Below are 12487 nucleotides of genomic sequence, written 5' to 3'. Positions count from 1 at the left end.
CATTTCAGTTGGTCAGGCAAAAATTAAGACACTGTTCCACCCCAGGAGATAATACTGCTTAAAGGTAAAGTAAAGGTATCCCCTGTGCAAGCACCGAGTCATGTCTGACCCTTAGGGTGACGCCCTCTAGCGTTTTCATGGCAGACTCAATACGGGGTGGTTTGCCAGTGCCTTCCCCAGTCATTACCGTTTACCCCCCAGCAAGCTGGGTACTCATTTTACCGACCTCGGAAGGATGGAAGGCTGAGTCATCCTTGAGCCGGCTGCTGGGATTGAACTCCCAGCCTCATGGGCAAAGCTTTCAGACAGCTGCCTTACCACTCTGCGCCACAAGAGGCTCTAATGCTGCTTACTTGGTGGTATACTTTTTTAGATTTTTACTCTGCCATTCCCCAAAGGGTTCATATGCCTGCTATGTCTTACACTTTTGGATGGCTCTCTAGGTTAATGGCAGGCATTGTGCCAAATACACATACTCAGATTCATATATTAACCCAGCAGTTGCAATACGGATGTTAAAAAATGGCTTGGTCAAACACTTACATGGCAGCCAACTCAGGCCACATTGCAGCAAAACAACTTTGTGGTGGTTCTGACCTGTATTGGTACTATTAATCTGCATTATTTCCCTTTACCTGTTTTTAAGATATCTAATGCCATCTATTCAGCAGTCAGAATCATTTGCAGGAATGGATCAATGTCTGCTTCCACAGCCATCAGGAAGCCATTTTATTCTGGAGAAACATATATGAGATATCAAGTACAACATTAGTCACTCTAGCATGGTTTATTCTGACCAATAGTGACAGTGAGGTCTCAAGAAAGAAGATTTTATTCTCCTACACATAATACATATAAAGTGTTTTGCTATCAGTCCATGATGCACTTATTCAGTGAGCCCAAGCTTTTTCTTCAGAGATTCTGGCATTTCAGGTGGAGGTGGGCGAGGAAGTCGGAAATAAACTTTCACAGAGTCATAGATGAACCACTGTAATGCTGTCAGAGTACCAATCATGATGATACGGGCAAACAGACCTTTCCATACACCTGTTGAACACAACAGAAGAGTTTTAGTAATTTGTAGTGTTCATGTGTTTTCTTAATTCCACCATCATTTGAATCCTCACCTTTCAAGCCAAGCCTTTTCAGTACTTCTAGAGCTGAACTGCCCTTTTCTTTGTTCAGAACAGACACAACAGAATCAGCAGGGTGTGAAACAATGGCACAGAAAACACCAGCTTAAAAAAAGAAAAATAAATTCAATTATTATCTATTTATTTTATGTATGTCTGATTCTACATTGAATGCCTCACAACTTTTCAGACTGAGACATTGCTATTTGCTCCAAAAGTCACAGAACAATATTTTCTTGAACTGTGTTAATCATTTATACATCTGGAAGTATACAAAGCATATTTCTCAAGATTTGGTCTTAGTCACAAGCTTTTGATTCAGGGGGAACTATCTATAAATAGAATTCCATATAACAATCTTTGAGAAGAATTGGTTCTTATATGCCACTTTACTCTACCCAAAGGAGTCTCAAAGCGGCTTACATTCATTCACCTTCCCTTTCCTCTCCCCACAACAGACACCCTGTGAGGCAGGTGAGGCTGAGAGCGCTTCTGACAGGGCTGCTCAATCAGAACACTATCTGGGCTGTGACAAGTCCAAGGTCACCCAAGGTATTCAATAAACATATTCTTATGAGCTATATGCTTGCTGCAACAGATTTCTAAAGTTGTTAAATCCTTACCAATGTAGCCTGCTATAAAGGTAACCACCAGCTGTTCTGACTTTGAACATTCACTTCTTGGTTTGGGAACAACATATTTGTATAGCGCTTCCACAGTTCGTTCAAAACATGCAAATTTCATCATTGTGTATGGAATCTGCCTCATCCACAAGGGAGCAACACCTTTATAGAAACTTTAAAATAGAAAAATAGATTGTTTTATTCTTCTGTTCTATTATTACTCTGAAACATTCACAGTGGTGTGTTTACGCATAAATGTCTCACCATCTGAACAATCAAATCCATACATGTGGAAATTTCCTTCTAGCTTACCAGAAATTGGATGCAACCCAAAAGTCCCAGTGGAACTTGTTGTCTTGTGACTGATGGGCAAAAGTCCTGTCCCCTTTCTGTCAGTTACCATCCCCCACCCCCACATACCAGTCTGGTAAATATGCAGAGTAACAATCAAGGCCTATGGATGGCTGGGAAAATGAGAAAGTTGTCACTTTCAGCTCAGCTCTGATTGCATCTCCAGAGTTCTAGCTAAGAGAAGACATGACTTAGGAAAATTTAGGTATACAAACAGTCTAAAGCAATGAATGTTTGTATAGAGGTCTTGGGCTTAGAAAGTCTGATAATCTGCTCAAGAAACTGGAAGTCTCAGACTGACTATTTACAATAATAGATTGTCGTCTGAAGTAGCACCTTTAAGACCAACAAAGATTTATTCAAGGTGTGAGCTTTTGAGAGCAAGCACTCTTAGTCTGAGGAAGAGTGCTTGCACTCAAAAACTCACACCTTGAATAAATCTTTGTTGGTCTTAAGGCAGCCTAGCAGAATGAATGCATTGGGAAAAGACTGAAATTGTCTCGGGCCCAATTTATATAGGAAACAGTCTAATGCTTTGTTGTTTCTGACAGGAGCTCCGAAACTGTGATAACCCTGACATAAAGAGTGGCTAGTCTTTACCTCAAGCAGAAAAGCTTGGCTGTTCAAGCAGGAGTTAACACTAAAATATTTTAAATTGATAAAAATAAAATCCCATTTCCTGATGTTTTATAGCATATTTACTTCAAATTATGACAGCCATGAATGTAAAATAATCCCATTCAAGTGTTATACACAAAAAAAAATTATTGGACATACCTGTAACTTATACATTAGTGTAACACCTGCATTTAGAAGGCCACCAGGATTCAGTCAGTCAGTAAAAGTTTATAGAGACCACTCTGGTCAAGCTATGCAGCATGCTGTCACTTCTTAAATGGCATTTAAAACCTTTAAAACATCCAACTTTAATAACTGCACAACAGCCCTTTCAGAGGCCATCCTACTTAATCTTCAAAGAAATTAAAGTGTCCACACTTCAGCCAAATCCTGATAGCAGAAATGACATGCATATGCCATGTCTATCAGAACATAAAAGCCAAGAGTGCAGGTATATTATTCTCACATGCCAATGACTCAAGCATCTTTGACTGTACAACAATAAAGTTGCTAATGCCTCTTAGCTGGATCTACTCAGAACCAAAGCTATAAGTAGAACTCAGCACAAAAGACATCAACAAAGATGGATCTAAGGAAGCATGTTGGCATTAGAAGTACTTCAATTTATAACATCATCTACAATTTAATTATATTGGTAATTAAACTTGGCATCAACTATCAGACAGATCACCTGCTTGATCCCCATGCAACAGAGTTCTCAAGCACCTTTGAACCTTGTCTTCAGTGGTGCCAATACTTACGCCCAAACACCTTCTTCTGCAAACATTTTTGGAGCTGCTTGCCTCAATGTGTTAGCATACCCAGGCTGGGTCTGTATGCGAACCTTAGCCGCTTCCATTGGAGCCAGAGCAATATCAGCAAAGAATTCTGCACTGGCAGATGCAGCCAGGTACAATGATGTACGCCACAAATATGAATTTTCCTATGTAAATAGAAATATTAGAGACCCAAATTAATACTGTTCATATGATAGTCACTGAAGTACTAGTTGAGGTGGTTCTGAATGCTACAAGAGCTTACCTCCCCCAACATGTTGCCATATAAGACTTTAAAGATTTCATAGAACCCAAACTTGCAGAGTCCTTGCATGGAATATCCAAAAAATGTTGGAGCCCATCCCTTAGCCAAGCCACGAACACCATCTTCTTTGACAGTGACTGAAAATCCACTGAAAATGCTTTTGTATTTCTGTGGATCAACCTAGATGAATTTGAAAGTCAATTGTTAGTATGTCACCTTACAGAGGCTGATACCCCAGAGTTAGCTATAGTTTTCCAAGTACCCAGAAACTATAACACATAATGTAATTTTTTACATATAAAGCATATCATATTGAACTCAATGTTTTAATAGGCACATTTAATCTTAAAGCAACAGTAACAATTTTAGTACACACAAAGGCTAGCATGGATTTAGGATTTTTAAAGGGAAGAAATCTCAGTGTGTGAAAGAAAAAGGATATAAGGAAAGTTCAAAACCTCAACACATCACTAGAATACAACATTTCCCCGTATTGGTACATTTCACAGCAATAAGCAGTACAAAAAACTGCATAGAACTATGGGAGTAGCTGAAATAGAGTTTTAGTTTACTTTTCCTAGATATACAGTTGAGGGAGACCATTCACTAATTCTGAAATATCTTATACAGGAAATTAATACACTGGTATGATTTAAGAAAATATACTTGTCCAGATCTTAGTACAAACTTCCAATACATATTGGTCCTACCTTCCTACCTCCTGTTGCCCTCCACTGACTACTGACTGTTCCGTTTCACATTTCCTCTTACTTTCTGGTGTCTTTCTGAATTCAGTCTGAGTAGATTACATATTCTGTAATGCATATTTGGATCACATATTTTGTTATTATTGTTATTGCTATGCACTGCCCTGAACCTTTGGGAGGGCAGTATAAAAATAAAAATAGGTAATATATAAAATATACATATGTACTTATATACATATACATACATACACTTAAGTGTGTGTGTGTGTGTGTATATATATATATATATATATATATATAACTAATCAGAAACAGATACTGATTCAATAGAACTTACTCCCACTTAATTGTGGCTGTACTGTAGCTTTAGATGAACACAACTTTTCCAAAGAAAACTTCTTGAATGAAACTGCTCTAGCTGTTCAGCCCTTAACACTTTAGAACAGCTACTTTTGCACACCCATATTCTTCAGTGACACTATCAAAAGTACAAGCAACTGTTCACTCACAATTAGAAGAGATGAGTATTTAACATCTCATTCAATCTGGAATCCCATTATTTGTCCAATCATTTTACCATTTTCATATGTCTCCTTAAGTTGCCAAGGATGTAATGCTATGCACACTTGCTGGAGAATAATCCCCACACCTCATTGAAACTTCAATGTCCACATATTCAGAATATTTATTTTCAATGGTAACCTAGACAGTAACATGTCCAACTGAGCCTGCTACATGTAAATCTAAGTGAATGTTTTCAGTTTATTATAAGCCATCCTTTTAAAATTCCACATCAATTAAAAAGGCTTAATGTGCACAATTACCATTAAACTTTTGACACATGCCCTGAAGACATTTAACTAAAGAATCAGAGATGGAAGGTACCTCAAGGGTCACCTAGTCTAACCCCCTGCACAATGCAGGAACTCACAGCTACCTGCTCACCCACAGTGACCCCAATTTCATGCCCCAGTGATCCCCCCACCAATTTAACCATGGTTAAATGATTTCAAAAGTTTTCAGTTAACCACATGTGTCTCCATAACCTATTTAGATTCCTTGGTATAAACATTCTGAAATCTGTATCAGCTATTAGTATTCAACTTTTCATATTCTTACCATTTAATTCTCACCCTAGTTAAATTTTAAATTTATAATAGCTTAAAATGAAAGGATTTACAACAAGTCATTTATGCATCATTGGGAAAGAGGGAAGAATAAAAGTATGTGGCTTTTCAGTTCAGAAAAAAGACCTAACAGGGGCATGACAAAAGTCTATAAACTTATGTACAGGGTACAGAAAGGGACAGGGAGAACTTTCCCTCCCTCTCCCATAATACTAGCTGTTGGGTGCACTATTACCAAGTTGAAACCAAAATGCACTCCCAAGACTTCCAGAAACAGAACCCAAAATTTCTAATATTTGGTAGCTTACAAACCTGTATACGGCACTTCACTAAATCCAAAGGTACGACTGCTGTGTGTGTCAGACCACAACTTAGGACCCCACCAAAACCACAGAGAGCATAAAACTTGAGCGAGCCATATTCACAACTGTATTCTTCTGTATCAGAAAAAAGACACACCATGCTGTTACATAACTCACATGCCAATGTATAACCTATGAAACTGACATCCAAGTCTTGCTCCACCTTTGTTAGTAAGATTATCACACTTTACCATAGTACTCATCCTATTTCAACATGCAATCAAACCTGAATTCGGCATTTAACGAGATCTAAGGGAACCAAAGCTGTGTGTGTTGTGCCGCAACTAATAATCCCACCAAGGCCACAAAGGATGAAGAATCTGCCAGAGCCATATGCACAGCTATAGTCTTCTGTTTAAGTGAAAAAGAAAGAAAGATACAAGTTGCAACCTGCAAAAGTGGCATTTCATTATCCATTCAGTATATTTTAGTAGACCTGACATCTTATTTTCCCCTTGAACCCTGTTTGACTTCCTGAAATTCATGAAACATTGTATCATAAGGGAATGCATGTTTTATACATTTTTGCTTGAAGATTTTGTTTTGTAATTCTCACAAAATCAATGCCATGTCAACATTTACCCAGATACAAGCAGGGATTTCTTTACAAAAGTCATTTTACAATAAAAGAATGCATTCTATTTTAAGGAAATAACACCTTTAGATACACCGCTTCACAACTGGATTCAAGAGTAACTGCCAAGAGTAATGTAATCATGTGTTGATCTATGGACTAGCAGTTACTGCTCCTATCTGGAAAGTGTATTTGAGTAATATGGAAAAGGCAGCAGCGCATGTTTAGTCATAAATAACATTATGCTTAAAATGTTATTTATGTGTTGGATAAAAATCTGCTAAGGTTTCTAGCACAAAATGCCCATATATTATTATATTTTGGGTTCCATTTATAACCATCTATGAAGCTCTGCACACTACAGAACTATGGCATGCCTCCATTTTTCACTTCTGTTGCTACAGCTGCAGAAGACCACTAACCATCAACACCAAAAAGGAAGCAATGGAAGGTCCTCGGTTTTTTGTTAATGGAACAGAAGGCCCCATCACCTTTTCATTACTACTACTGCCATCAGTTTAACTGACAAGTAGCCCAAGCTAAAGTTTCTATCAAGAAATATTTTCTATGAGGATGATTCTAACCACTTGGTACAGGTACTGTATTCTATTTGTACAACAGCAATTTTGTGAACCACCTTAAGCTTGGGAACAGAGAAGCAAAGAGGAAAATATCTAAATACACATACCGAATCAAGTAAAAATGGAATAAGACATGTACAACAAAATCTCATACTGGTGCTTTAGCAATTCTAACTTGATGCATTAGTTAGTAAAACTCAGTAAAACTGAGTTCAGGGTTTATTTTAAGAACCAATCCTTAAGAAGTGAGAAACAACTTCTGGTTCTTAAGAATGACTAGTAAGCATATTCTACAGATCCTCAAGTAGCTTACTTCTTAACATGATTAAGGAAAGAACACATCGTGATAAGTTTATGATTTCTTATTTGGGCTTAGAAATAAAAAAAACAAAGCTACAAGTACACCCCTTGACACAAACAGAAATGCAGACTGGTAACAATTATAACACCACAATATAAAGCAGGGTGTTCCGGTGCCTTGCTCTAGTATCATTCTCAGTGACCTTGTGCATCTGGACACAGGCTGCCCACGTTACAGTAACTGATTATGAGCCAGTTACCACAGGAACCAGCATAATTTTTATTAAACAAGGATTTCCCTCGTACAGCTTCCATAACCCACTCTGTGGCCTGATGTGGAAAGATCTCTGACTTGAAGCCAAGGAGATCTCAGACAGATCCAAAGCATAGGCCTCAAGGTTAGAGAGCCACTGGCTCTTCCTAGGCTCCCACAGCTTCAGGCAAAACTAGGGCACAGAAGGGATTCCACGAGGCCCACAAATGCCGCTGATTAAAGGGGGTTAGCCTCGACGGCACCTAGGCCACGGTGACCTTCCTCGTCCTACAAGGAAGCCTCGATGGCCCCAGCATCTAAACGGGTCCCCCAGGAGACCCCTCCCGAGATAACCACGTTTCCGCCCCCACCCCGTTGTACCATCTACGGAGGCGGCTGTCAGGGTCCGCCGAGGGCACGGCGGCTCCACGGCCTCGGCCGGACGTTTCCTCAGGCTGGCACTTTCTTGCTGCAACTGCAGATGAGGCGCATGGAACGGGTTGAGCCGCACAAGCGGCGCGATAGACGAGAACATGGCGGCCGCAGCAAGGACCTACAAGTGGGAAAAACCGAAGTGATTTTAGCTGGATTCCACCTCAGTCAGAATTTTTACCCCCAAGGAGAAAGATTTACTATCCAGGAGACACCAGAAAATGCGAGGGCGAATCCAACGAGAAGCGCGCCCTCTGACCAATCCGCCTCAGGAACTCGCCTTCTAAGATGGCGGCGCCCACTCCGCGTCCGCTCCCCAGCCGGCGACTTCGCTCAGAGGCCGCCTGTTCCCCTTCCTCAATGACTTTGTCCTTCTCTGACGCAAGGGGCGGAGCTCTCGCCTACAAAGGCGGCCTGTGATTGGCCGCGAAACCTCACGACCGTGCGCCGCTTCACTGACGTTCTCAAGGAGCTGCCCGGCCCCTCCTTCTAACCTACCCGCTCGCAAGTATTTCCCCACCGGCTGCGTCAGAGGGGGAATCGTGAGGGGGCTGGTCTTAGAGTACAAGGTTGGTAGGCACGACGCCTCGCATACTGTCGTGTCAATATGATGGTCTGATCTAGCCGAAGACAGAAAGAACGAAGGCCTTGCTGACATGTCACATCTGCAAAGAGCAGTTCAATGTCTATCCAGTGTTCAACACGTTTCATATTTCGAACATAAAGCCAGTGATAAAATACCGATTTTGAGAAGACCAGACACAGTTTGCTATACCCACACACACTAGTTGTGTGCTGCTTTAACCTGAAATAACTTGCCCTCTGGTTCAACACTATAACCACTAACAACAACAACAAGCAAACCTGGAACGTTGTTTGGGTCATCTTAAAGATCAATAGTGACTGTAGCTTTCCAAAGATACCTCTGATATCTTTAAAGAGCAGGAAGACTCCCATCCGCCAGCCTCAATCAGATGCCTGGCGGAATAGCTCTGTCTTGCAGGCCCTGCTTTGACTGCTCCATCAGAGCCCTCATCAGAGCCCTCAGCTCTCCTGGGAACTCATCCCACCAGGCAGGGTCCAGGGCCTGGTTGAGACCACACAAACATCCTGCAGACCTCCAGTCTATTTGGAGTTGCAGAGCACAAGGATCTGCATGGGTTGGGTACTCTAGGCCCAGAGTACAAATGACCTTAAAAGTTCAAACCAAAATCTTGAACATGATCCAGTATTCAACTGGTAACCAATGCAGATGCCTCCGCACAGGCTGGATATGGGTTCTCCAAGGTGTCCTAGTGAGGACCCTAGCATTTTGCACCAACTGTAATTTCCAGGTCAAGGACAAGGGCAGGTCCACATAGAGTGAGTTACAGAAATCCAGCCTGGAGGTAACCGTTGTTTCACTGTGGCTAGTTGCTCCTAAGACAGATTCAGGCACTAGTAGCCTTGTCTGACAAAGATGGAAAAATGCCAGCTGGGCTACTCTAATGACTTGAGATTCTATAGACAGGAAAGCATTCAAGATCACCCCCAGATTAGAAGTTGGCGCTTCTAACAAGTACACCAAGCTCGCTCTCCAATGACATGTCCCAAGGCAAAACAGTAAGATTGTGCAACATACTATATCAAAGCCTATATATATATATAGCTCTGGCATTATAATTTGATTGCCCTGCAAATATCATCCAAAATCTTGTCTTGTTTTTCTTGTAATATTCCATGTAACCTAAACAGCAGTACCATGCCCTTCTTCCTTAATCACTTTGACATGCCTCCCATATGCTGGAGTGCAATGACATTCTTTGAATACGTCTGAGAAGTGATAAACTGGCATGAGCCTTATCTTCAGGTTTAAAATAGATGCTCCTTTTATCTTGCGCAACACTGTAAACCATGCTACCATGCTGATGGATATAAAATGTGCAAACTAATTACAAAATATGAATTCATTGTTTCCAATCCCTTAGAAGAGTTTTGAAGCATACTGTATGCTGTAATCATAAAGAATAAACAGATCTACTTCCAGAGGTAAACTGCTAATGGTTGTTTCAGTGCCTGACTAAATAATTTTCTATCCCATCCTTCCAATACAGATTAGGGTGTATGACAGCATCATTAAAAACAATCAATTAACAGCATACCACAGCTGATTAAATTACAAGGGAGTCCAGAGTTTTAAAAGTGGATCCTTCAATTTCTAGTAGTGAGGCCAGCATTTCCTGTTGGTCTTCCTGGGCCCCAACCATAGGTCTGATGGAACGACTGTCTTGCAATCCATACCCTCCCACTCATTTTCCCCCATTGCTTTCTTTATTTCTGCCTCCCCACTCCACAGCAACTCTGCTGATGGGTGGGGTTTTAAAAAAGCAGATGAGGGCTAGATCAAGATTTCTCAAACCTTGTTTCTGGGCTTTGCTTCTGCTTTACTTGAAACAAATGCAATGATTCTGCTGTGGGCTGAAGATGCAAACTATTTTTCAAATACAATGTTACTATTTCTGTACCTGCTATTAAAGGTAATGGTATCCCCCTGTGCAAGCATCGAGTCATGTCTGACCCTTGGGGGTGACACCCTCTAGCGTTTTCTTGGCAGACTAAATGCAGGATGTTTTGCCATTCCCTCCCCCAGTCATTACCATTTTATCCCCCAGCAAGCTGGGTACTCATTTTACCAACCTGCATAATGCAGGAGGTTGGACTAGATGATCCATGAGGTCCCTTCCAACTCAATTATTCTATGATTCTATGACCTCGGAAGGATGGAAGGCTGAGTCAACCTTGAGCCGGCTGCTGGGACTGAACTCCCAGCCTCATGGTCAGAGCTTCAGACAACATGTTGGCTGCCATACCACCCTGTACCTGCTATTAGGGGCAGCACAATGATAAGAGAGGAATGCATGAAACTACTTTATAATGCCAGAGCAAACATCAATATGGCAATATCCTTCCAGGGGCTAAGGCAGTATATGGTCTTTCCTGCTAAAAGACTGAACTTGAGAGCTTCAGCATGCAAAGTATGTGCTCCATTTGTAAACCATCAGTAATTTCTGGATGGGTTTCTGGATTTCTCTTTAAAAACTAGTTATGTAGGGAAGATACAGGAAATAATGAAACAAGTACCAAGACTAAGGGCTCCCACCACACTCAGCTGATCACGCTCTTATCATTAGCTGTGCATCATCAATGCTGTAATGTTAATTTCACACGGTTAGAGGGTAGCCTGATAGAATAAAAGACAGACTTGATCGGCTTTAAGGAATATTATTCAAATACTCCTCAAATAAAATACAGATATATTCAACAGGGACCATTTTCAACAGTTGACATGCTAAAATGTCTTCAGAACTTTTAAAGATAGAAATTGCTACTGTTTTAACTATGGTTTACAGATTTGTCAACTAATAGCACTAAATGCAAAATATATGGACATATATGGACAAATTTAATGTCCATATATAATATATACATCTGTCAGCCTTGCCTTTTCCTTTGAAATAAAATCTCTGCAATACAAACAAGTCAGAATTACCTTGTGTGCATGACTTGCATACTTTGCAAGATGTTCAATAAGAAACTAACAGATTACAAGGACCATGAACTCTTTATTTAGGCTTGAAAATTGGTGGGGGCTATGGCACATGTTTTCATCATCCTTGGGTGAATTGGGCAGGATAAGGGGGAAGATTATTTGCACTAGGCTAACAGTATGGACAGTTACCCCTTGACCAGTGCCAAAACTTTAGCATATCTCTAATAGCTCTAAACAAAAAGGCAAAATATTGTTCTTTAAATTACTTTTACTGTTAGAAAAATATCCAGTGCTTAGTAATTCATGTTCTCATTGCGTCAAACCAAGATTTCCATGCAACATTAATTTCTATCACATCACTGCCAGTATTTTCCCAACACAAATCCCACATTTCCTATTTTCCATAAAGAAGAGCTGGTTCTTATATGCTGCTTTTCTCTGTGTGAAGGAGTCTCAAAGTGGCTTACAGTCACCTTCCGTTTCCTCTCCCCACAACAGACACCTTGTGAGGTGGGTGAGTTTGAGAGAGCCCTGATATTACTGCTTGGTCAGAACAGTTTTATCAGTGCCATGGTGAGCCCAAGGTCACCCAGCTGGTTGCATGTGGGGGAGTGCAGAATCGAACTTGGCTCACCAGATTAGAAGTCTGAACTCCTAACCACTACAACAAACTGGCAGACAGCAGAAATAAGACCCAGAAAAGGGGGGGGGGGGGAGAGAACAACTCTGAAAGCAGGAAGAAAACCCAGGAGACTTTTTCAACTGGAAAACTGGGAAATTTTGCCATACAGAAAAATAATCAGCAATAAAATTTATAATTCAATTTCTAGACCTCCTCTCCCAAATGATGGAATTG

The 12487-nt window shown here is 40.7% G+C and overlaps 1 protein-coding gene and 1 non-coding gene across 4 annotated transcripts; both read right to left on the bottom strand.

Moving 5' to 3' along the window:
• Positions 1–694: 694 nt before the first annotated feature.
• On the bottom strand, positions 695–8558 carry SLC25A3 (solute carrier family 25 member 3). Of its 3 annotated transcripts, none has more exons than XM_077339142.1 (8): positions 8383–8558; positions 8052–8223; positions 6189–6313; positions 3767–3946; positions 3487–3668; positions 1757–1929; positions 1128–1238; positions 695–1047 (listed from the first exon to the last, which is right to left on the bottom strand). In XM_077339142.1, the coding sequence occupies exons 2-8, from the start codon at positions 8203–8205 to the stop codon at positions 887–889; spliced, it is 1086 nt and encodes a 361-aa protein (XP_077195257.1). In that variant the 5' UTR covers positions 8206–8223; positions 8383–8558; the 3' UTR covers positions 695–886. The 3 variants fall into 3 exon arrangements, with proteins under 3 accessions (XP_077195257.1, XP_077195256.1, XP_077195258.1); XM_077339141.1 differs by lacking the exon at positions 6189–6313 and adding an exon at positions 5913–6037 and having other exon boundaries at positions 8383–8557; XM_077339143.1 differs by lacking the exon at positions 6189–6313 and adding an exon at positions 5913–6037 and having other exon boundaries at positions 8318–8444.
• On the bottom strand, positions 3093–3329 carry LOC143839216 (small nucleolar RNA SNORA53). The gene has a single exon (XR_013231671.1). It is a non-coding gene; the product is annotated as a small nucleolar RNA SNORA53 (small nucleolar RNA).
• Positions 8559–12487: the final 3929 nt, after the last annotated feature.

Source organism: Paroedura picta, chromosome 5 (genome assembly GCF_049243985.1).
Source record: "Paroedura picta isolate Pp20150507F chromosome 5, Ppicta_v3.0, whole genome shotgun sequence".
Classification (NCBI taxonomy): domain Eukaryota; kingdom Metazoa; phylum Chordata; class Lepidosauria; order Squamata; family Gekkonidae; genus Paroedura; species Paroedura picta.
Note: the sequence above shows the minus strand (reverse complement) of the source record. Positions and strands in the feature narration are given on the sequence as shown.